General features: G+C 38.6%; 1 protein-coding gene across 1 annotated transcript in view; it reads right to left on the bottom strand.

Annotated features, from left to right (window-relative positions):
• The window catches only part of nhsb (Nance-Horan syndrome b (congenital cataracts and dental anomalies)), a 68,330-nt gene extending 52,237 nt beyond the window's left edge, over positions 1-16,093 (bottom strand). Inside the window, 2 exon segments of the mRNA XM_026947799.3 lie at positions 15,604-15,888; positions 15,891-16,093. Coding sequence (XP_026803600.3) covers positions 15,604-15,888; positions 15,891-16,029 — 424 coding nt within the window. The 5' untranslated portion in view covers positions 16,030-16,093.
• Positions 16,094-24,693: the final 8,600 nt, after the last annotated feature.

The raw sequence follows: 24,693 nt of genomic DNA, 5'->3' as shown, positions 1-24,693 counted from the left end.
TTAAATGTCTCACATTCTCCACACACATGTTCTACAATACTCCAGTTTAAAATATCAATAAAAACATGCTCATTCCACCACAAATGACCTGACGTCAGTCATTCAAAATCATACAAGAAAGCCTCATACTGAAAGGCCAGGTTAAGTTCTTAACTGTTTCACATCTTCAAAAAGGAGCCCAACTTGTGGTCTGTGTGCTTTCACATATGCAGTGTTTAGTCAATTGGATTGGAATCATGGTGCATTTTCCACTTCTTTAGGCAGACGAGAACTCAGTAATCATAGTCAGGTATGGAGCAAAACAAACCCGTCTGAGAATATCTGAGCGAGGTGGTTTCCATGTGAGCGCTAAGTGATTCAGTGATGCAATGAGAAAGTGATTCAACCCAAAACAAGGATGTGAACCAAACATGTATTCTGGTATGCAGGGTACTTTCTTTTGCAGATTGAGCCATGGGGTGCTAAACCAGAGGCCAGAACTACTGAACTGTGACGTGTTTTGGATATTTGAAAAGGGAAACAAATGTCGGATGTGACACACTATTTTAGGGGGAATTTTGTGATTTTTGACGCACTTTACCTTTTTCGTTCTCTGTATTTTTGACCAATGAATGAAGAGTTTTACGGGTACTATTTTTGTACTATTTGATTTGTTTATTTACACGCAGTGTGAAATGACACCAAACCAAAAACGAACCAAAAGTATCAATTTTGCGCTTGGCAAACGTAGGTGTGAAAGCACCCTCCCTGATAAGTACATAATGCTGTATAACAAAGCAAGTCATCCTAATCCTCTAAGATTTACTGTACAATATAGCAAACTCACCAAATCAGCTTTCAGACTCTGACAGCATCTTCGTAAACAGGTTTTGTCTGTGGTGTACCATGCTGAAATGCTTACACTAGATTGGGGCAAAGAGAACTATAAAGTTCTGTTCTTTTCATATTTTGTTAGTTTTCCCCCAAAGTTTTGGGCCTAATCTCACTCGATGATCTCTATAAAAGCAATCATAAGCGCCATGAGATAACAGAGGAAAACCGGTACTGAAGATTTAGACCAGAAATTTTACTTGTGTTCAGAAATCACCAGCATCATAATTCAATAATAATAAAAAAAAAGGCTCCTCAGATTGAGGTGTATCTTTATCCTTGCCCTAGTGCAGAGTTGCTAGATATTGCACGCTTTAAAAAGCGTCTGACAGCACATCAGCCGATGGTTAATCTCTAGAGGCTTATCTTATACAGCAGCTGAACTGTGCTCATCCATAGCCAGGGACATCATCATCATCATCATCATCATCATCTTAATTGGCCCAAAACCCTATGACAGGCAGCCAGGGACATTGTGGGTTTTTAAAATGAAGACTCAGCATTCTTACAAGGAAACGTCAAGCTTTATTTTATTTCATTTTTCCTTTATGACCCCAATTTCCCTGAAACTACCTGCATTGCAGTGGCAGCTAAGGGCCTCCAGGACGGTGCTCTATTCATTATTTAGGCTTCAGTCCCCCTCCATTCTCACTTTATACTGAGTGAATAAACAAGGTCAGGCGTGTTTGGAATGAAAGCACAACTACTACTATCACCGCCAACAATTTGACCCTCACCAAGGCTAATATACATACTGAAGCTGATGATTTAAGACTGGACTTTGTGCTGTAGCACTAAGCAAAGCTGCCTTCTGTTAGAAAATCCATGTTAACCTAAATCACACCTGTGCCATTAAAAACATGTTTATGGACAAACAAGTCAGACTTTTAAGGAAGTTTCCAGGCAAACAACACAACATTTGCAAGATATCTACTTCCTCATTACTGCTCTGAAAGAAAGCCAGCCCTAAAAACACTAAATATGACAATCACTCTGATCAGGGCCATAACCAGAATCAAAATTTCAAGGTCCAGGCTGCAGCAATGTGACCCACATCTTTCATACAGCATAATGATAAATGTGTACTACACCACTTGCTACTTTCTAATCTCTGGTGTCTTATACTTCCATTCTTAAATAAGCTGCTCTGACTCAAGTTAAACTGGGTGATTTTATTGGGTTAAACATTTCCAAATAGGTGACATTCTGCCCCTACATTACCAGGCTGTCAGTTTCCAGATTTGACAACTGGAAATACAAAAAGAGAGGTTAGCTAAGAAAAAAAAACTCTTCTGAAACCACTGAGGTCTGGACCTCGGTGTCCTCATAGGTATTTATGACCAGGGCAGTGATTACTTAGCGTGTGCTGGCACTCCTAGCTGAATAACCTCACGTTTACACTAGTGACAAGTCTCTTGTTTTATGTCTCTTGTGGGTGTCTAGCGACTATTAACAACCGTTAGCTCTAGTGTTAATGCTTGTGGTCAAGTATTGTTCCAGTAGTAGCCAAATTGTAAATACTTCTAAAGCTAAGTAATTAAAGACAAATGATGTAATGCACTAATCAGTGTGAAAACTGGTTGTTTGATTTGCAAGTTATGTATTGGCAAGCTAACTTTACTAGCTATGTACACTCGATAGAGGCACCAATGCTCTCCGCTGCTTCCTAAGCTTTATTTTTTTATGATTAAGTTTTTCTATGGGATGTTTGTGTGCATTAAATAGTAAATGGGAACTCATTGAAGGTAGGAACTAAAGTTGTGAGTGGGGAACTGAAGAAACGACGGACCACACAGGCCACAGGATTGGTCCAGGAAATCATATGAGCCTCATTTGAATTTGTTAAATTTGCATAGACGCTGTTGCTTGTGAGTGTGAATGTAGTCTAATAACAATGAAAAAAATGGCTCGGGTCATCTAAAGATTATCAGTAATCACATTTCTATAATCAGACCAAGCCAAAAAGCAGTTGAAGCAGAATAAAGAATGAGCTGATTGTTGAATTCACAACCTCCATGGCACGTAACCCTTCCCTCCATGGCAAGTAACATTCAAACTGAAAAACTATTACTAAAGACAAGAATCTGCTTTATTTACTGTAATTATTCTCTATGATTTATATAGGCTGCTGTATAAACACAGCTAAGAACCTTTAACTTTGAGAAATAAAACACACACCACCAACTATTTCCCATACCCTCTAATTCCAGACCAAAAACCCACGTCTCAGTCAACCACGGGAATTCCTACAGGTATCAACATGCCCAGAGGAAGCAGGTCCCACATCCCTGGCCGCATGGATAACGGAATTCCTCACATCAGTCACAGAGACCTGTGGTGACACGCAGATGCATGTCTTATACACGAATATGCAGTCTGCATAACTAATATGTTGGTGGTATGATAATAATGTCATCTTCAAAGCGTTTGCTAAGCTGTGATGTATTGTGCTACAACAGGATCCTTCTGGGAAGCCATCGCAGTCTGGGACAATTCAGGAGGCTTCTCTGTACACTGAAAGCTAGACTAAATAAATCAATGACAGCAAAAAAAAAAAAAAAAAAAAAAAAAACTTTTTCACGTAAGCAGTCTCAGAGATTGGAAGCAACAGTACAACTACTATGTTGCTATACTTAAGTCTGTTTTTTTAAATACGTGTGCTTTACTTTTTGTTCTTTCACGGAACACTTTTGACTTTTACTGTCCACATTTCAAAAGAAAAAATTCTACTTCCTACTTACTACATTTTCAACCATTTGAAAACTCACATGCTGAATTTCTAGCATCAGACAGCTTCAAGGAGTTGATCTCAATCGCTACCAAATCTCCACTTCAACACAACACACATAAACGTGTGTATCACTGTAATCTATATGCTACTATGTACACTTTGTATTTATTAAAGCAGTTTGTATTGTGACAGCTGGCTATTACCATTCGGCTAGTTGGTAATAGTTGGCTAGGTCGGCTAGTTGGCTAGCTGTGTGATCAGAGTTATTACCATGCTAGCTAACATTTGAGAGATTAAGAATAAAGATGTTGTTAGTAAGCCTTAGCTAACTAAAGTTTTCCCACATTCCTTAGTGAAAGAGGAATTGTGATCTGTGGCAGATGTCTAGCTTTTGTGAATCTTCCTTCTACATTTACTTTGATACTTTGTGTAAATTTAAGAGTTTATATTTTCTACTTTAAGGTCCCTGGAGGACTAGCGGTTAGGCCTTGGGGCGCTCACCGCCATCACCCGGGTTCGATTCCCGGCAAGGGAACTGCCTCCAGCCACTAATGAGAGCGACAAGAAGAAGAAGAACAACATATTTTCAACTTTAACTTGATGAAGGACATTGAAGGTGTACTTCAAATTTTGCCAAACTATTTATTTCGATTTTTACCTGAGTTAAGATTTTTTTTTTTACCACATCTGATAAGGCTAAAAAACAAAAGTTACACATCTTTGGGGTAGATTGATCAAAACAGTGGCTTCTTTGACTCCCTGTGGTTGAAGATATATCTTCTTTTTTTGCCTATGGTATAAATTTTCCTCTCCTCTCGACCTTCTCTTTCTGGGGCATATATAAGGCCTTTCCATCATGCAAGCAAGCATCTCTATGACAAGCCTTGTTGAGAACCTTGATGTGTCTCCAGTGCAAATCAAAGGGCATTAAACATTAAAAGTACTGTCAAACCCAGAAGCCGTATGAAAGTAGGGCACGGAGACTGCTAAGAGGCAGAAAAACTGTCGACGTTACTCGGCTCTCTCTACTCTTTTATTCAGGGATGTATTAAATATGTAAATTACTGTACATGCATGTTCAAAGATTCATGGTTTACATCCACTATGAAAAAAAAAGAGAGATTTCTTATTAAATTTGTATCCTGGCTCGCCTATTTTTGCCCAGACACGCTTTAAGTTCAAGGTAATGAGAGATTGGTGTTAAAATGCCAGACGAGGTGATACACCAAAGAGCCAGTGAGGCTTCATGGTGAAAGATAAGGTAACGGAAAGTCAGCAAAGATAGTCATATTCCTCAAGGGTGAGACAACACCTGTCACTAACCCCCAAATCAGACATCATGTCACCAAGTGGGCATGCTGGGAAGTTTTATAGGCATGCTTTTAGGATGAGGGCTTTTAGGGCTTCCCTTGAGCTCTCACACTGGTAAAGTGATGGAAGATGGGAAGGCACTTTCGGGTGGATCCACCATGGGCTTGAGCATTCTACCAGATCCACTTGTTTATCTTTGTCTAGACCCAGTCAAAACACTAGAGGACTGTGTGTGTGTGTGTGTCTGTTTTAATTCCTATCCCTCACTCCGTCTTGATCTTCACCTTGTTTGGTGGAACAAACAGTCAAAACAGTCATACTTTATTTTGCCAGACAATATAACTGTTATATTCTCTCTTTGACTGTTATTCATTTAAAACATTATAACAACAAGGATGTTTTTTTCCACTATGAAGCTTTATAAGCTTTTTACTCAACTTTCTGATGGACATTAAAGCCTAAAACACACACATATATATATATATATATATATATATATATACAAAGCAAAAGATTATGTTTAGGCTGTTCTATGACAGAGTAATAAAGGGGTTAAAATATTGTATTTTTATTTTGAAAATATATTTTTAATGTGATTTTTAGTCAGTCACATGACCTCTATAGTTTTTTTTATTTTTTGCAATCCCACGTATGCCCATGTGCACATAATTTTTATTTTTGAGAGTATATATTAATACAAACACAAACTTTACTAATAACTGGGGTGAAATATATTGAAGTTGAATAAATTAAGATAATATATATCAGTTATTTTACAATAAATGTTATAACTAAACTACAATAAAAGCAGTTGGCGTGGATAAATCTGATATCTATCCCTAACTACCGAACAGAAAATTCGAATTAAATGCTAAACAGTACATTCATGGCTGGATAAAAAAATGTAATTAAACAAATACCTTTTTTTTAAATGCAAAATAATTGTAATCTGTTTGGTAACGGTTCGTAAACTCGCTAAGCAATAAGACGAAGGCCGTAGAGACTGATATCAGCAACCCCCTCCCTAACTTCAGGCCCAGGTATCTTCCTTTGTTAATCTCCTCAGTTATGCATCTGACTGTTAAGAAAACAAAAGAAGGAAATCGCAGTGACCCTGCTGTCCTAACTAATTATTCATGAGGTTGGACCCTAAACTCTCCGTCATCAGTCAGAGGTTCGAGTGACAGCGGGGGCTCTGCCACATTTATTCATCTTATTTCAGTGAGACACGTTGCTGAGGCCATTACAAACACAAGAGAAGAAAAAGAAAGTAGAGAGGCGGATAAAGACAGACTATTACTCTTTTTTTAATATGCAGCTCTCTGTATTTTTAATTATTCTTAAGTGGCATCTAAATACCCAGAGTGATTTTATTGGATTTCATAACCCCTTTCAAAGCATTTTATATGGAAATTTAATGGCAATTAATTGGACGGTAGTTTATTGTGACTGGGATGGGATTCCCAGAAATTATTGGGAGACGTTATGTGTAAAGACAATGCCTTACTAAGAAAAAAGACCTTTTTAGGTGACTGATTCGCTGTAAGATTTGCCCAATAGGAGGAAAAGGGTAAAGCCTAAAGTAAGGAGTCTCGATGCTTAGAGTGATTTTAAAATGATGCAGCTGTTGGCCCTTTGGACGAAAATGATATACAGTAGTTATTCGCTGAATGAATAGGTCCCTGGAGGACTAGTGGTTAGGCCTCGGCGCTCTCACCGCCGTGACCGGGGTTCAGTTCCCAGCCAGAGAACTAACGCCAGCCACTGGGGTTGCACAAAACAGTGCACTCCTAGTGCTGGTTCCAAACCAGGATAAAATTGGGGAGTAAAAACTCAAAGGTGTTCAGTGGGATTGAGGTCAAGGCTCTGTGCAGGACACTCGAGTTCTTCCACTCCAACCTTGGCAAACCATGTCTTCATGGATCTCGCTTTGTACCCAGGGGTATTGTCATGCTGGAAAAGGTTTGGGCCTCTTAGTTCCAGTGAAGGGAAATTGTAATCCCACAACACACAAAGACATTCTATACAATTGTGTGGTTCCAAATTTGTGGCAACAGTTTGGGGAAGAACCACATATGGGTGAGATGGTCAGGTGTTCACATACTTTTGGCCATATAGTGTATGTCAAAGCCTGTGTAAGCCTGAGTGTTTTATTATAAATGTGAATGTGTGCATCCAGGTAAAATACTTAATGACGCAGAACATGAACACCTGTAAAGGTGTGCTAATAACATCCTGTGGTTACAATTTTTGAGCAAAGCTGTACTTGCAATACATTAGTTAGTAGGGCTGAAAGATAATGGCTAATCTAATTTCATAACGAATGGGTTTATGCATTTAATTATTTAAAATCAATAGGAAAAACAGCCTTCCTTATAATTATGAGCCTACATTCCTTTACATGTATAAGTTTTTGAACCAAAATAAGACACTAAAAGTCACAATAATGGAGTGGATTTTTAAAAAAATGCTTAATACAGACACAAATCGAGTCAATATGCCACTGTGGTTTTCAAAATAGTGATTTAACGCACCAATGAGTCAAAAACCCAATATCTAATGTTAAATGATGGTAGCCAATGGTAGCCAAGCTCACTATCTATGCTCAGCAATATTGCAGTTAATTACAGTATGTTTAAATAATACACAGGCATGTCCTGATCACGATCAACATGTGATTAATCAGGCAGCTGTACAAGTCGAAATTTGCAATACGTGAGACTGTAAGAGTTGCCTCTCAGCCCTTCCTGTGATGTGTCATGATGGATGGCTTGAGAGGAAGTTGTTTAACACTCCTTTCCACCACGTTGTGTTAACCCCGATGTTAGGGCAAGTGCACCTCAGGGCAAACATTGCAGTGAGGATCTCTTCATGACCCTTTGAACCAATCCATCTGGCGGTGTCAGAGACAGCAATAAAAAAAAAAAAAAAAAGAAAGAAAAAAGAAGTCTGCCCTAACATCAACAGCACTTCTCGGAGTTCATCACAATGAGTCTGTAATTACAAGTCTACCAAGCTTTCATGAGAAATGTCTCGGGTGAAATTCTAAGGTGGCACCATTTGCACAATTTAGATAAATAAATGGGGAGCAGATTTGTTGGTGAGCAGCTCAGTCCTGACCATTTCAACCCTAAACCTTAAAGCTTTTCCGTCTATTCTGCAAACGTTCTCCGCAAGAATGTGCCATTTTGGTTACATTTTGCATTGACGGAATTCAGATTTTCTAATGCGACCCCAAATAATTAACCACTACTTGCTGTATGTGAGGATTAAAACACTTGGAGTGTGCTGTTATAGGAAAAAATAACGAGAGAGTGATGCGATGGAGACACGAAGTTACCTTTACCACCCCAAAGTTGATTATTTTCCTATAACAGTACTTCCTGAAATGATTTATTCCCCTTATACCACAGCAATTTGCCAACAATTAAATTAAAAAAAAAAATTATTATAGAATCTTCCTTTTCGCTCGTTTGCAGGTAGGTTTAATGTTGCGGAACATCCACAAAACAAGTTAATTCCTGTTATCACTTATACACGTTATAGCAGCTATAAACAATCATTCTCTCATTTTTTTTCTTGAAGTTAATAAGGCAGAAAAATACTGCTTGTCATTGCTGAAGACTTCCCCATGGTGGAAAACCCTCTAACGGTTACAAAGCGCTAACACTGGGTGCTCCTTTCATAAATGTTAAATATACATCTCCTTAAACAAAACCTTACCATGTCAACAATTAAACATTTCTCTTTGGAACAAAACATGCTTTTTAAAAAAAAAAAAAAAAAAAAGCAATTTATGAGAAGCTATTCAAGTCTACAGCCATTCAAGTCTATAGAAATGATGACGTATCAGAACCGGCACTACTGTGTTATAGAAAATTAATCAACACCTGACCAATCAAATTAGAGAATTCAACAGCACTGTCAAGTATAAGTTAATTATAAAGAATTATAAAGAATTGGCACGTTAAGTTAACTTTATTTTTATGTATGACTAAACCTAATAGTCTAGAATAGTTTAATAGTTTAGAATTACTATTAATAATATCATTTGGTCCAGAATAGACTACGTGTTTGGGAAAACATTTCCGCAAGGTAGTGAAGGATTCAGTCTTGACAGCAAAAATAAAAACTCTTTTCGACCACCATCTAAATGTACTACATCAACACAACACAACAGTAAAGTGCTCTTGTTGTGGAACTAATTGAAGCATTGCCTGAGAAGTGTGCTGCACTATTTTCTGTGCTTCTTTGAGGCTGTGTGTGTGTGTGTGTGTGTGTGTGTGTGTGTGTGTGTGGGGAAAACTCTAAAAGCACTTATGCTGTAAGACCAGAGGCTGACCAATCAGAGCTCAGCCGTCCGAAATGCTGCCCAAAGCAACAAGAGCAACAAGGATGATGTTTTAACTATAGCGCCTTCACTTCCAGGTCACTGGAGGCCCGTGGATGATAATCATCATCAGAATGGCACGTTGCTTTTCTGGTAGCTATTACTCAAGTAAGAAGCGTGATGTGTGCATTCAGTGCTGTTTGCCTGTCCACAAACACTAGTATGTGCCTCTATTTTTGCTTGTGTGAAAGCTGGCCTAATAAACCAACAGGACAATGAATTTGGCTGCAGGGCCACTCTAAGCTGAACAAGAGTGAGCGGAGGATTAAGGAAGAGAGAGGAAGAAGAGTTGCAGCAGTGAGGCCTGGTAAAAAGTCTGGCCACATCTCCCTCAGGTTTCTGTTACTAAGCAGACACAGTGTTAAGGACATGGCTGCCTCGTGGCCTTTACATGGCAAAAGCAGCACACAAGCTGGCGAGCCAGTCCCTCCATTACACATTACACACTGTCCAATCCCTGCTCTTATGCTGGAGTACTGAATTTCCAGTACCAAATCAGTCAATACACGTATCACATGGTTGGGGGTCTATATTTTTGAATATTCAATCTGACAGGAGTGCTGGTTGAGAGTTTGCTGTGTTGCGTCATCAAGATGCGCTCACTGTGGAAGTCTATTCAACTGAGGGTTTTTTTTTTGTGGAGTTTTGAGAAAATCTCAATCTTACGATAAAAAAACGTAGGACCGCCCATGCCATAGTGTAGCTGTCTCTCGGCTAATACGTTACTATGCAGTATTTGTCTCAGTAAATGTGTCGATGATTCTATGCCTGCACAAACTGGTATACTTCTCAAACACTGGTTTGTCTCAGTGGTTTAGTCTGCCAAATTTGAGTTTGTTTCAAGACATAAAATTGCTCGCTTTCCATAGGAAAACAGTGGCGTAGCTGGTGCCAAGTGATTTCATCGCTCATCATCTGAAAGTTCAATAGTCACATATTATTTGAATAATGCCTTAGAAATTCTGCCAAATGCCAAAACTTACACCATGGCCAATAAGGCTGTGCTATACACATCATAGGATGATAGGAGAACGTCTATTGATAGATATCGTCCATATCGCCAATGTCACATAAGCTACTTTTCGGCATAGAGCAGTGTGAGACAGAGCGAAACCCCTCACAACACTCCGTCCCAGAACAGGTATCAGTCCAACTAAAAGATGAGGAACTTGTACCTGAAAAGGGAGGTACATCTGTCGTTTGGATTCCTGAAACCTGAAGTCGAATAGTGTTTTAATACTTACTTTTTATACTTTGTAATCATAGTGTACCCATTTTGACAGTGTTATGCTTTTCTTGTTCTCGTTTTTTTTGGTAATAGTTCTGTTCAATGTCACTTCCAATGTTCAATGTCACTTCCCAATAAAAAAGGAGGCAAGAAAATGTGTCCTTCACTGGTATTTAGTTCACAGAATGATCAAAAAGCAGCCAGGAATGTAATTTATTTGTTATATGAGGGCTCCACAAATGACTGATGGTTTTAAAAGGGGTCTAAAAATGTACCTTTTTAAAAAGTGTTTTAATATTTAGAGTTGAAATTTCTGTGCTAATCTCAGTTGGCAGCTGGTTTTAATTGCTGTATGTTATTATGACTCTTTTCTGTAGCACTTTGAGATTTTCTTTAAAATGGAAAGTGCTTTATAAATAAAATGTATTATTATTTATATATATGTATTGATAATTTTTTCATCAATTTTAGAGAAAATGTAATATATTGTGATATATATCATGTCATATATATATATATATATATATATATATATATATATATATATATATATATTCAAGTCTCATTTCCAGAACAGTGCTTTGCTCGCAGGTGTAAGCATTTCAAATAGAAACAATGAGCCGCTGGTGCTAAGTGTAGCAAGTCAGTGGTACTTCTTTCTTTAGGTACTGTGTGAAAACTGACTCTTTATGAATCATTATCAAAAATAGGAAGGCAAACTAATTAGATAGATGCAGCTGTCTTTTCTAAAGTTCAGCTTAGATTCAAAGGAACTGAAACCTGAAGCAGGATGTACTCCATTTCCCAAAAGCAGATCAGAATCAGAAGGAATGATTAGCATACAGTTCTTGAAAAACAGTTCTTCATCGTCACCCTCTGTCATGGAGGTGTCTTAGATGTCTCAGCTAGTTGACTGGCTTTGATTTTTCTACATTTACTGTATAAATGTCATTTTTTTGGCTGAACATTTAATAAGTCTGTACAACTACATAAACATCCAGTCTAAGATTAGCCAATTATTTCCATTACTACTAATTATTTTTAATATTTAATAAACAATTAATCTGACACAAGAATATTGAAATTTGAAGCTTCACCCCACTTTTCTTTTGCCTTGGAGTGCAACATCAGCAATGACTGTAGCTAGTCAAAGATGCCAAGAGAGAAAAAGTACCCATGGAAAGGTACGCTGAGGAAGGTGCAAGCCTAGCTTTCTGCTTCGTCATCCATTCCTAAAGTACCATAATCATCTTATCTTCAAACACACCATAGCCTCAAGGTAAACCACACATCCTGAGCACTTACACACCTGTGCAATTACCTCCCTTCTGAACAGGGCCATCAACAGCACCGTAATCTCTTCGGGAATGATGGATGATTTATACCACACGGCTGTAGAATTCTTGATTCTGATTGGTCAGCAGGTGTTGAAGTTCTCTATGAGGCGATATTTATTTAACATTTATGGAAGGAGTCTCCAGTGTCAGCGCTTTTTAACAGTCAGAGGTAAAGCTGTTACTTTAAGTTTTCTTACTTTAAGAAAAGAGGGTTTGCGTTTTTTTTTTGCTGTCGTGTTTTATTTCTTACGTATTTCACATAATATGAAATATCAGTTGCCCCACATTACTTTTCTACCATTTGTCTCGCCCACTGACCAACTCGACTCTTCCCTAGCTAATGTGTTTGTCTGGAGCCAGCCTAGATGTAGTGTGTAAGTGGCTTATTTTTTTTTTTTTTGTGTTAGGAAGTAAACTTTAATTAATTGTACTTATTGTAGTATGTATAGGTGGTCATACAGCTAGCTAGAGCTAGCCTAGACGTAGTGTGTCAGTGGCCTATTTTGTTTCTATATGCTTGTGTTCGGAAGTAAGCTTTAATTAATTGTATTTATTATGGTATATATAGGTGGTCATAGGGTAGTTGATATATTTCTGGGGGAGATCGAGGGTTGTTGGTGGTGTAAAGCTCACTAATTAAGCAATTTCCACTTTGACAAAAAGAGAATAGTGCTAATTACCATCATTTAGGCTGGTAGTTTATTTTGTTTAGGCCCAAACTACGTCCACAGTATTAGGCTGTAACATTATAGAATTAAAATATATATATATCATCCACTATTTGAGCTGCAGTTACTGTTAATAACTTTTTATCTAAGCATCATTACTACAAAGTGTACATTACTGTACATGTAATACATCATTAAACATGCAAAAATGTCTGAAATGTTCGGCTTTATGAAGAACGATGATCTAAAAGTGTATATTTATAGAAACGTGAGAAACCTGAACCCACTGTTTTGATAGAAATTAGAAGTGTTTGCATCAACAAATACTGATTGTAGCATTAACCTAATTTCTATGCTTAGGATTTGACTATTTGACTGGGAATAATGTGTTTGCCACAGAAATTACAGCCTTACGAAGCCAAGCCTTTTTTAACCTCGATCTCAGACTGGAGACCATACACTTTAGTGTGTTTATTTTGACTGCAAAACACAGCAGGCTCGCAAATGCCTAGTCTGTCTCCTCTTATTAGATGTTCACATGGGATATTATACACCAACCCACATAAACACAAACACACACTTCCCAGGACCACACGCTTGCTCTCGTTTTTCGTAGCATGTTTGCACAAGCTTATGTCGGACTTTCATTAGCAATTAATCAAACCAGCTCAAGTCAGGCCGACCCCACACCTTGAACACGTCGACACACTCATCATATCAACACGCTACTCGGAGCAGTAGCTGAATGGGACTTTTCACGTCTCTGTTGTGGGGATTTCAAATTCGGATAAGTAAGAATAATAAAACACAGTGGGGTGGTGTGACAAAGTATATTTTCCAATCCTAAAGTGGTTTATTCCACTTATACCCCAGCAATATCCCAACAATTTCAATGAAGAAACATATCATAGTTTTTATCCATTTAATGCTACGGAATGTCTATGAAATAAGTTCGTTTCTGTTATCACTTAACTCTAAACCATCGTCCCGTCACAAGTTTCTCTCTTGAAGTTAACAATACAAACAAATGCAGCATGTTGTGTTTCAATGGGAAAAAAAATCCTCTGTCCTGAAGACTTTTGCTAGCTTTAGCTCTGACTGCTACAAAGCACTGACTCTGTAGACTCCTTCCAAATGTTAAATCAACTTTCTCCTTTACCATATCAACAATTATACATTTTTCTTTATTAAAAACCAACACTTTTTTCCAGATTTTGTGGAGCATCTGGCATCCACGTCACTGTGAACGAGCTATTAATATAGAAATGATAATGTATTAGAACGAGTACATTAATATAAACCATATGATCTGAATTAGAGCTTCTGTTATAGAAAATGAATCTATACCTCCTGACCACAGATTCTCCTATTTCACCTCGTTTCACAGCACAAAAAAGCGAAAAGAAGTTTTTTTAGCTATGATTTTTTTTTCTCTCACATTAAAAGCATTACTCATGATATCACTCATAGAAGGATTCAGCAAGTCCAAGTTGACTCTTCGAGTTTCGAGCAAGCTTGATGCAATCTGTTTGATCCTGCACAAGTTCAGGAAGATAATGTCACCTTTAATTAAGTCAAGTTTAAAATCACTTCCTTCCCTCAAGCCTGGCATTCAGCATTCTTAATCTTCCTAAGATTAGACCCATGTGTGCAAAGGTGCAATTATAAACTAGGAAGGAATCTGTGGCTGCTTGGCTACCTGACCTAAGAACAACCTTTACACCAAAGCTCATAGCTGATATGACCTTTGCCCCTGTGGAGAGACCCTCAGACTCTCAGCAGCCAAAGGGGGCTTGGGGAGGGGTGGAACAACAAGGCCAGCCAGTCTACTGGTGTTATCTCAATCCTGCCAAAGCTCTCCGGGGGACTTTCAACAAAGAGAACCCACACTGTGCTCTCTGGTACATAACAAAAGCAGACACACTCTCTAAGCGAAGATGGTAAGCATGGCCAGGCCACACATAATAAGCTTGTTAAAAGTGCATGAAGTTTATGGAAGTTTATGGATGACTCAGAACGATATTCTAGCATTGTCGTTTGTTAGCCAAGTCCATTAGTGCTCACTACTAGTGCTCATAGCTTTTTATTTTGGATTTCACATCCCTTTGGTTTGGTTAGTACCCCTGCAGGGGATGAGGGGTCAGCCTGAGAGGTTCTGGAGGGACCAAGAAAAAGAATCATTTCCCTTCTGATCAGACCCTACACAGGAAAAAGAGATTATTCTCTCGTTTGACCTACATGCCTTAATCTTTCCCTGTTCGAATCATTTTGTTCATGTCGCTCTGAGAATGCAGGCTGCTCCGATAAAAAAAAAAAAAAAAAACAGGTCATAATAGTGACATCAGTGAAAATGAAAAGGCATGGTCACATATCACATCACCACCTAGTGCATTTGATTTCAAGGCAGCAACTGGAGCGCTGGCTTCACTGCACCTCGGGCTGCACCTGAGCAGCATCTTGCAGTTAAAGAAATACAGCACTCTCTCAATTCCTCTTCAAATCAGAGGGGCAGATGTTCATTCAAGAAGAGCGCCTACTGCATAAACGTGCCCGTGTATTACAGTGATGTACTTCATTACCATCTAAACATCATCATCCTGTATATATGCATATGCATATATGCATATATGCATATATACTGCATGACTGGGCTTAAGACTACATCCAGTTTAGATATAGAAGTAATGAAGCCTTGGATGTGAATGCAGTGCATGGATATGGAACATTCTCCTGTAAATAAGAGGATAGAAGCCATGGCGCACCTTCCTCACCCTGAAACCTTGAAGAATGATCAGTGACCACTTACTCGTGACCACCTCAACGTGTCAAAAAAAAAAAAAAATCGACAAATCTATTACAGCTCGACTGTTTGGATCATTGGGAGGCGAACGCGCAACCGGGGCGCGACGCAGGTGCTGGTTACGCATGCAGGCGTGTGATACATGATAATGTGCAAGGCTGGAGAGGGGGGTGTTCACGAGCTCACCAGTCCCTTAAACGACTTCTTAAGATAGTGCAAGGCATCGGAATCGACGTGCATGAGAACATTCGGGCGCGAGGCTACTTACGCACGGCTTCCAGTTTGGGATCGAGCGCGGCCGCGGTCTGCTGCATGTGGCCTAATTTGCCTTGCAGCAGGCGCACGCGCTGGCTCGTGGCGACGACGTCGTCCTCGAGCTCCTGGAAGATGGAGCACGCGTGTCGGGCCAGGTCGGCGAGCTGGCGGAGGCTGCGCGCGAGCGCCACGTTGCTGATGGAGCGCAGGTCCTCGAAGAGCAAGCCCTCATCGTTGGGCACGGCGTGCCTGCACAGCAGCTGCGGCTCCACGATCCGTTTGGCGAACGGCATTTTTTGCAAATCCCAAACCACTCTGCACTCCTTCCCACCACCACAACCACCACCACCACCACCAGCTCCACCAGCTGCTGCTGCTGCAAACTAATCCGAGGCGGAAATGTTAAAAAGCAGCGCTGAAAATCTAAGCCAAACTCCATGGATCCACCATCCGGGCCTCCATGGCTTCTTCCATCTCACTTCATCACATCGGGATGGAGTGCGCTGGAGGCGGCGGTTTCCCCCCCAATCAAAGTCTCCTCTCTCCTCCTCCTCCTGATTCCTGCACGCCTTCCACTGAGCCGCTGCCTCTTCCCTCTTTTCCATCCAACGCTTTGGAGGGGTTTTAAAGGAGAGGGAGAAAACGCGGGATGGAGTGTGTGGGAGAGAATGTGCACTACGCAGACCAGCACTAAAGCACACCAATTACATCAGACCTAAAGCTAGTTCTTCTTTCACACTTATTAGTCAGATTACTCAAAGAAATACATTGCTTCAATTGCTATTTGGTTTGCTTACAAACTGTAACTTACATAATATTAAGAGCATATATATATATATAGTACTGTGCAAAAGTCTTAGAATGCAGTGCATGGATAAGGACGCACATCTTAGGCACATGCAAAGAAATGCTGTAGAGTAAAGATGCCTTCAAAAATAATGAAATTAAATGTTTCTACATTTAAAAAATTACTATAAAGAGCACTAAACTGTAATAAATGAAACAAAGTCAATATGTGGTGTGATGATCCTTCGCTTTAAAAAAAATAGTAGTCTCAGGTACAATTGTTATTGAGCATCTTGCAGAAGCAGCCACAGTTCTTCTGGAGACTTTGACTGTCACACTTGCTTCTTATTTTTGCAGCAAAACCCAGCAGCCTTCATTATGTTTTTTTTGTCTAAAAAGTGTCTCTTATGTAATGTGCTGCTTTCTTTACTGACATACAAAGATTTTTCTGGAACATTTAATTTTGTGCTGGAAAACTAATGTTTGGAAATCTAAAATGTTTTTGTACTGAATCAATAATGTAGAAGTCATAAAATAAAAATCTATAACAAACTTTGTACTAATAAATAGGGTGCCAAGACTTTTGCATAGTACTATATATATAGTGCTGTTATATAGCTAGCTATGTGTGTAAGCTCAGAATACGTATTCATGTAAATAAACGACATAATGGTCGAGATAAATACGCGCAGTATGTAGCTACAAATGCAGTCATGCTACAGTACAGTACATCTTCATGCTCCTTCATTAAATATAAAATATTCGCTACAATAATATTTTAAACATGGACGCACACCTTTATAAAACGAAACTTTAGCTAACCTACAGCTACTCTCAGCGACTATCAGGAAATCGGAAATCGGCTACTTACGAACAAACTCAGCAGATACATACGAATCATTGGCTGCTTGCTATCTAATTTTATCTCCACTGAAATGTAACTAACATTAGATAGCATGCTAGCTAAGCGCACAACACGCATTCATGTAAGTAAACAACATAACGATTGAGATCAATTCGGCCGGTATGTAGCTATAAGCGCACACATGCAACAGTACAGTACATCCTCACATCCCTTCATTTAACAGAGGTTTGAGCTTCAATAATATTTGAAGCAAGGACGCACATCTACATGAAACGACACAACCTACCTCTAGCTAACCTCTAGCTAACCTATCTCCCTCCTTGCAACTATCCAAAAATGACATGGAGGTAGGCTTGTTTGCAAACAAATGCAGCAGGTGTGTGTATATCACAGAATGTCCCTGGTATTGTTCACTACTTGCTAGCTAAGGGTAGCTATAATGAAATTTGACTAGCTAGACTGCTAGCTAGATCTGCCTCTAGATCCTCTGTGACCCTGACCATGATAAAGTGTTTACTGAAGATGAATGAATGAATGAATGAATTAATGAGTTAGTTAATTATTTTGTGTGTGCAACCAAAATGTGTTGTTGTTGTTGTTGTTGTTGTTTTTATATTCCCAACATCTAGAACACATGGCATTTCTGCATTACTGCAGCTTTGTCCTTTGGCTCAGAAAATGATTTTTCGAATATTAAAGACAATGACATATGTCTATTGCTGAGGAAAAGTACAAAATAAAGGGTACACAAGTCACCCTGTGGACGCTTGATTAAGCATTTAAGCATTTACGAATCTGCTGCCTAAAGACTGAGAAGCTTAATTAGTGGACACATTGGTGACTGAAGATGATTTATGTTGTGGGAGTAGATATCAGGGAGTAGATACTACATACCTACATTTTTTTTAATCCTGTGTCTATTTGGATTACACACTTTCAGTCTGCAACCCGAAGTACCTGCCATGTCCTGCAGTTTGTTCGATTCAGGGCTGAATCACTTCCTCACTGTAATCAAACTGTCCTAGATCGTGCTTGGACCCAGACCGAGACCACCTCCCTCACACACTTAGAATGCATCTGGGTTTGCTTCAAACAGACTAATCGCTGCGTATGTGATAGCACTGCAACATAAGTAACTGTCCTGTCCACAGGACTGATGTGTCCTAGGCTGTCACGCTTCCTCCTCTCTTCCGCTGGTCAGGTGAATCCTCAGACATTCCAACTGACAAAAACCTCAAGAACTCTGAAGCCAAACATCTCATTTTTTTCGAGTACAAGCCATCAAATCTAAGGATAAAAGTCCTCTCTCTAAAACCTAAAGTTTTAATCCATCACTCCAGTATCTTACCAGTAAAAACCTAACCTTCTCAAACCTAATCATCTGTGCAGGTCAGTGGCACTAATGATGGTTGGGATGGAGGGAGTGTGCTTTATGCACTTTTCCTGCCTGGCTTGGGGAGTTCAGTGATGCCAATCTGGAGAAAAATGCTTCAATTCATAATAGAATAAAATGCCTTAAGGTGAATAAAAGAATAATAAGCTTGGACTTTAAGGGGTTACGATGTCCCTGTATACAAGTACAATTATTAAACTGTTCTAATTGAAAAATAACCAACTTCAGCCTGGTAACAGCAACGCCACTTAGTCTCGGGTTACATCACATCACATCACAATCACATCACGCAGTCATGGATTATTTTCCTTTAACATCATGCTCCCAAGTGTTTTATTCCCTACTTAGCTAACCAACTAAATGCATTATGATTTAGAAAGATCACAAAATTCTCTTTGTTGATGTCCGAGGTGTCAGAATATGACCACTCACACATATATTATCATGTAACATCATGCTTTAAAAGTGCAAGTTATGCTAAATGGAGTAAATGAAGCTTACCCATGAACAGGCTCACTGTCGAAATGATTAAACCCAAACACTAGAGAAAGCTCGTGACCTTGAGTAGACCTTGAACTATTTGTTGGGAAATATTTGACAAGCGGAACATAGTGTGTGTAAAGCCATTTTAAACAAGGCGTGCTGACATGACAGAAATTTCGCAGTAACAACACCAGCATCTGGTGGTACTGCAATGCAACTGCACCTGCTTTACAGGTGCAGATGAGAAATTTGAATGAGGTGGAAAAAAGTGTGTGTGCATGTGTGTGTGTGTGTGTGTGAGAGAGAGAGAGAGAGAGAGAGAGGCAGACAGAAGTTCCATTGTAAACTCTACAGTAGTGTTATTTAGCTAAAGTGCCCAATGGTGGCACTAGGAATCTTAAGTCTGAATAAAGTGACTGTTAAAATATATAAAATATAATTTCATCACTACAATCTAATAAAGTGCTACTTCACAGGGTGTATTATACACCATAACTGCTTGCATTCACTAAGTCACAGATGAAACATCTACAGCATACAGTATTTTCCATGTTTTAAAATGACACAACGTTATTTATTGAACGAAGCTCAGATATATATCCAAGAGTTGCGTTACAACTTTGTGATCTGAACACTGTGATCCTTTGTCACAAATTTCACTTGTATATCAATTTTACATATACAAATTGCACTTATTTTGGATGGCGTACTTCACATCCTATGCATTGCACTTTAACTAGGATCCTGACACATTTTCCGCAATAGTCAAGTGCCTCACGTTATGAAAACGTCACCTTTTGTCGATAATTGCACTTGCTATAGTGTTCAGATAAAGCATGTGCAATCTGAGTTTTCTATCCACTTTACTCAAGGCATAAGTCATGGCATGAGTCCTGTCCTGAGCCGAAGAGTGTCATCAGATCAGAGTTTCCACAGATGCATATTGCTCTATGTTTCCACATGAGTCTACATAAAGTGAAGGTTTTTGGAATCTCCATGGCCCTGGCTTTATGAGTCAGATCCTCCAGCCTTAAACAATCAGCCGTGAAAGTGACATTACTGCACCTGTTTCACACGAATAAAGACCAATAAAAGGAACTTGAGGTACCAAAGTGCTTTTTTATTCATTGCTTTTCCTTTTCTACAGATATTACAAAGCAAATTCCCACTGCAATACATTATAAATAAATATTTTAGAGCAAAATAAAACTATAGGCATGTAGCTAGATGTACCTTCTTTTTAGATCCCATATACTCCACTGATTTAGAGAATATTAGAGAATAGTAAATAAAAGTTAGCCACATTTACAAAACATGTGTTAAAGCTAATTAATTCCATATTATGTCTTAATAGAAGATGTTATGTTGCCTCCATGTTCTTTTGATATCTTCCTAGTTCCTACCTGTGAAGTCACATTTTATTAAATTGATACACACTGTATATACATAATAAATGAAACAATAAATATATAAAACTATAAGAATCATAATCAGACCCATGCTTTACCAGCTTGGGAATCCGACTCGGTCTTGTTCTTATCTATTCCGTGTTGTTCTTATCAGTCTAACTGTGCTTGTAGATATTACACATTACAATAAGATAACAAAGACAAGGACAAAGACAACACTGGTAATAAGAAACAAGTTGCTATGAACAGAAGTGGATACTATATACAGCTATTACACTGTGATAAAGATAAATATTGCGCACAAAAGTTATTGCTTTGTATAAACAATACACAGTACCGTCAGTGTTATAGTCGTGATATCTGTGAGGACGTGAATTGTTCATAATTGTCGATAAGTCTGAATGTGAAAAGAAGCTTTTTCGGGTGTCTGGTGGTTTTGATACACATTGATTTGACAACATCTGGCGGCCTAGGTACACGGGGTCGACGGTGATTTAAATATTGTTATAGAAAAGGCCTAGCGACAAATTGGAGGTTTGGTCTGGAGAAGGATTTATGGTGCCTTTTCTTGAGGAGATGTGCTCAGGGCAAACATCATATTTTAATAGTCCAAGTTAAGCTGAATGGAGTAAATGATGCTTTCACGTGGACAGGCTTGTGAAATGATTAAACTTAAACACAAGAGAAATCTCGGTAGACCTTGAATGAACGCCACTTTTCTGATACCTGCTTCGCTCTATTCTAATATGTTATTGTTTCCATAGTAACTTACATATGGACTTGTATGGTAGATGCTCCATGCAAAAAGATTTTTTTAAAATGTGTGTTATTGTTGATGTGGTGAAGTTTTAGGAGACTTTATTAAGCATATTTGGAAGTCAGTGGAAAAGCTGTTATATAGCTGGAAGGGACAACAGGATCTAACTGGTTTCAAGGATGTTCCATAAAACTTAAATGACGTAACTGTAACTGTTAGTAAATTGCTGAGGTATAAAGGGAATAAAACATTTTAGTGTTGTTCTAGGAAAACAATCAACTTTGGTATGGTAACAGTCACTCTTGTTCATGTCAGTTCACTGTCGTTTATTAATTTCCTACAACAGCACATCCGCGAAAATGTTTTATTAAATGTTGACTACAGACCATAGCATGGGGCGAAGTAGTGAAATGATCAGGACGTTTGTTTCCCATCGTCTCCTGAACTCTTCCTGAGATGGGAAGCTGTAGCAGCTTAAAAAGTGCTCAAATTCTGAAGACCGCTGTGCACAGAGGGTCACAGCAGTAATCAGAATATTACTTTCTATGTGTCTGTAAATGATCTCCCTTAAACACTTTGGAGTGGACACTCATTCTGATGTGGTGTTTATGAAGGACAAGTCGCTATCTCACTGTTCTGACTAACGTAAACAATGCTACTGGAAATGCGAGAACCGCATTATCTCAAAATGGAACTTAGCCCATGCTAGCTCATTGGGGTCCTAATTTTTTCATCATTTTTCAGCCAGCTTTGAGTATAACGTGTTTTAAACCTGTCAGTGTTGTAAGACAGCACCCCCTCCTGGTAATGATTTAATAAATCTCCACACTCTGGCAATGTGATAAGCAGATTCCCTCCTTCACAATCCAATCTGCGTATCTTCTCCTAAATACGTATTCCAATCAAAAATGGAAAACTCTAAATTACTTGTTTTCTGAATTTATCCTTTCAAAAACCAGCATTTTATTCTGTTTTCATGGACAATCTTGACTCTGAATATGATATTTTAGAATATTATGGGCTACTTGGGCTACATTCAGGCTGATGACGCAGTTCCCTTTTGAAATAATGCCGCTCTAGCGTTTCCGGTAGCATCGTTTACGCTAGTCAGTACAGTGAGACAGCGACTTCCTTCATAATATCACATCAAAATGAGTGTCCACTGTAATGTGTTTAAGACAGAACATTTTCAGGAACAAAGAAGTTCCAGTCTGAGCACTTCTGTGTCCCTCACAGAATTTAAGAACTATTTTAGCTGCCTCAGCTTCCCAGCTCAGAATGACGTCAGGAGACGACGATTAGCAAACATGCCTATGTCACAACCATTGCACTACTTCACCCCATTTCTGTTAAACATATTTTCTTCCCTTCATAGTTGTTTATTTATGATGAAGCATACACACTTTCTACCGGCTAGCTAGGAACAGCTTTGCAAGTGTTCTTACATATCTGAAAGTCACTGATATTTATCTTCAGGAGCCCTTCAGATACAGACTATAAAATACCTCAATTGTGAGTGTAGTGAAAGAAGCGGAAACGCAGGAACCGTACACTGCAGAAGTGTGTGTGCAATTAGCCCATTGTGTGCTCAACAAATTTCCCTCCAATGATGCATTGATGTCCTCTTTCCAACACCTTTTAGCTATTTTCCCTGCGTATTCCCTGTTCAAATTCTGTCTCCCCCTGCTGGTGACCTTTCAGTGTGTAGCTCAAACAAGCCTTTATTAGAGATTAATTTTCGCATTTCACTTATAAGAATGAAAAATGAGAGAAAATCTGAGAATTCAGGATTTGGATCGTTATTATATATGAAACAATCCATGCTTCCAAGCTCCGTACGTAAGCATCCAGGTGTAACAGAATTATATGTAGATATCCGAGATAATATTTATTAAGGATATAAAAATTATATCAGTAAGTGCACAGATAATGAACAGTTATTTATAATAATACAACATGTACAGACTAAAGTATCACATTTATAGAGGTGTAATCAGGATTGCTATCTGGATTATTTACAGTAATATTAAATGTCTCCTAGCTCATGGAAAATACAGTTAACATTTCCCAGAGCTGCCCTATGTTGCCCTATGTTTGCAGTTTAAAAAAAAGTAGCTTCAGGTGTTTTGAAGGAAGAACATGTTGACAATCACACTGTATCTTTAGCTGTAACGTAATAAGAGAACAAGCTTGTAGATGGCAATGCCAGTGCCAGTGACTAAATTGAGAGAAAATTGGGTTTAAAAGGATTTTAGCATGTGATCTGGTTGACTTTGACCATGGTTGGCATGGTTATTGGTGCCAGATTTGACCTATCTGGTTAGAGCGGTCAGGGGAGAATGGTCAGACTGGTTTGATTTTACAGAGATTACGGTAACTGAAATATTCACTCTTTACAACCGAGGTGAGAAGAAAAGCATCTTAGAATGCATACCACGTGGAAACTTGAGGTGGCTCGGATTCCACTTCTGTTAGCCAAGAACAGGAACCTGAGGCTACAGTGGCCACAGACAGTTTTTTTTTAAGAGATCACATTTTTTTCCGGACGTTGTGGCAGAAAAAGGAATCTGCTGAAGGCAGGCTTTCGTAGTAAAAATGTTGTTCCTCTTTCTATAGTGCCAGACAGGGAAATTCTTTTGAAAATTTGAAATAATGCATCATCTTTTTCATCATCTTTGTGCAGAATATAAGGTATTAGCAGATTTTAGCAGATTTTATGTCTATATATTTCTTGTGATTTTACCAGGAAAAATGCAAAAGAAAGCATTAATAAAGCCAATGACTGAGCAAAAAATGCTCTTCACAGCACAGCTTTGCTGAGCCAATCAACTGATTTATGATTTTAATAATAATAATAATAATAATAACCTTTATTTTATATAGCGCCTTTAAAAAGGCCTCTCAAGGCGCTTTACATAAGAGTGTATAACAATAACAATAATAGTAATAACAATAATTTAATAACAAAACAAAACAAAGTAATCAAATAAAAGCAATCCTAAAAAAAAATACGTTTTAAGAGAAGATTTAAATGTACTAAGAGATTGATATAAGGGAGTTCCACAGTTCTGGAGCGTAAGATGAGAATATGAGATGAAGATAATATGCAAACGAGTCTGAGGGACAGTTGGAGTTGGAGGAGCGGAGATCACGTTTTGGGGTGTAATAGGTTCAAAGCTCGGTCAAATTTTGATTTTAGTCTTGAGAAGAAGACCTAAGACCTTTTCCATGACTTGGTGTGTTGCATGATCACATTCTATGACTTCAGCTAATTCAGTATATAACTCAAAGTATATGAGTTATAATCATTACAGGCTACGTTTCACAGGCTTCTTTACTGTGCACAAACAATGCAAAAGCAATCACCTCCATTTTCCTATCATGTAGCCTTATTAATTCAACCTTTCATA

The sequence above is a fragment of the Pangasianodon hypophthalmus genome, chromosome 25, assembly GCF_027358585.1.
Source record: "Pangasianodon hypophthalmus isolate fPanHyp1 chromosome 25, fPanHyp1.pri, whole genome shotgun sequence".
In the NCBI taxonomy this organism is placed as follows: Eukaryota; Metazoa; Chordata; class Actinopteri; order Siluriformes; family Pangasiidae; genus Pangasianodon; species Pangasianodon hypophthalmus.
Note: the sequence above shows the minus strand (reverse complement) of the source record. Positions and strands in the feature narration are given on the sequence as shown.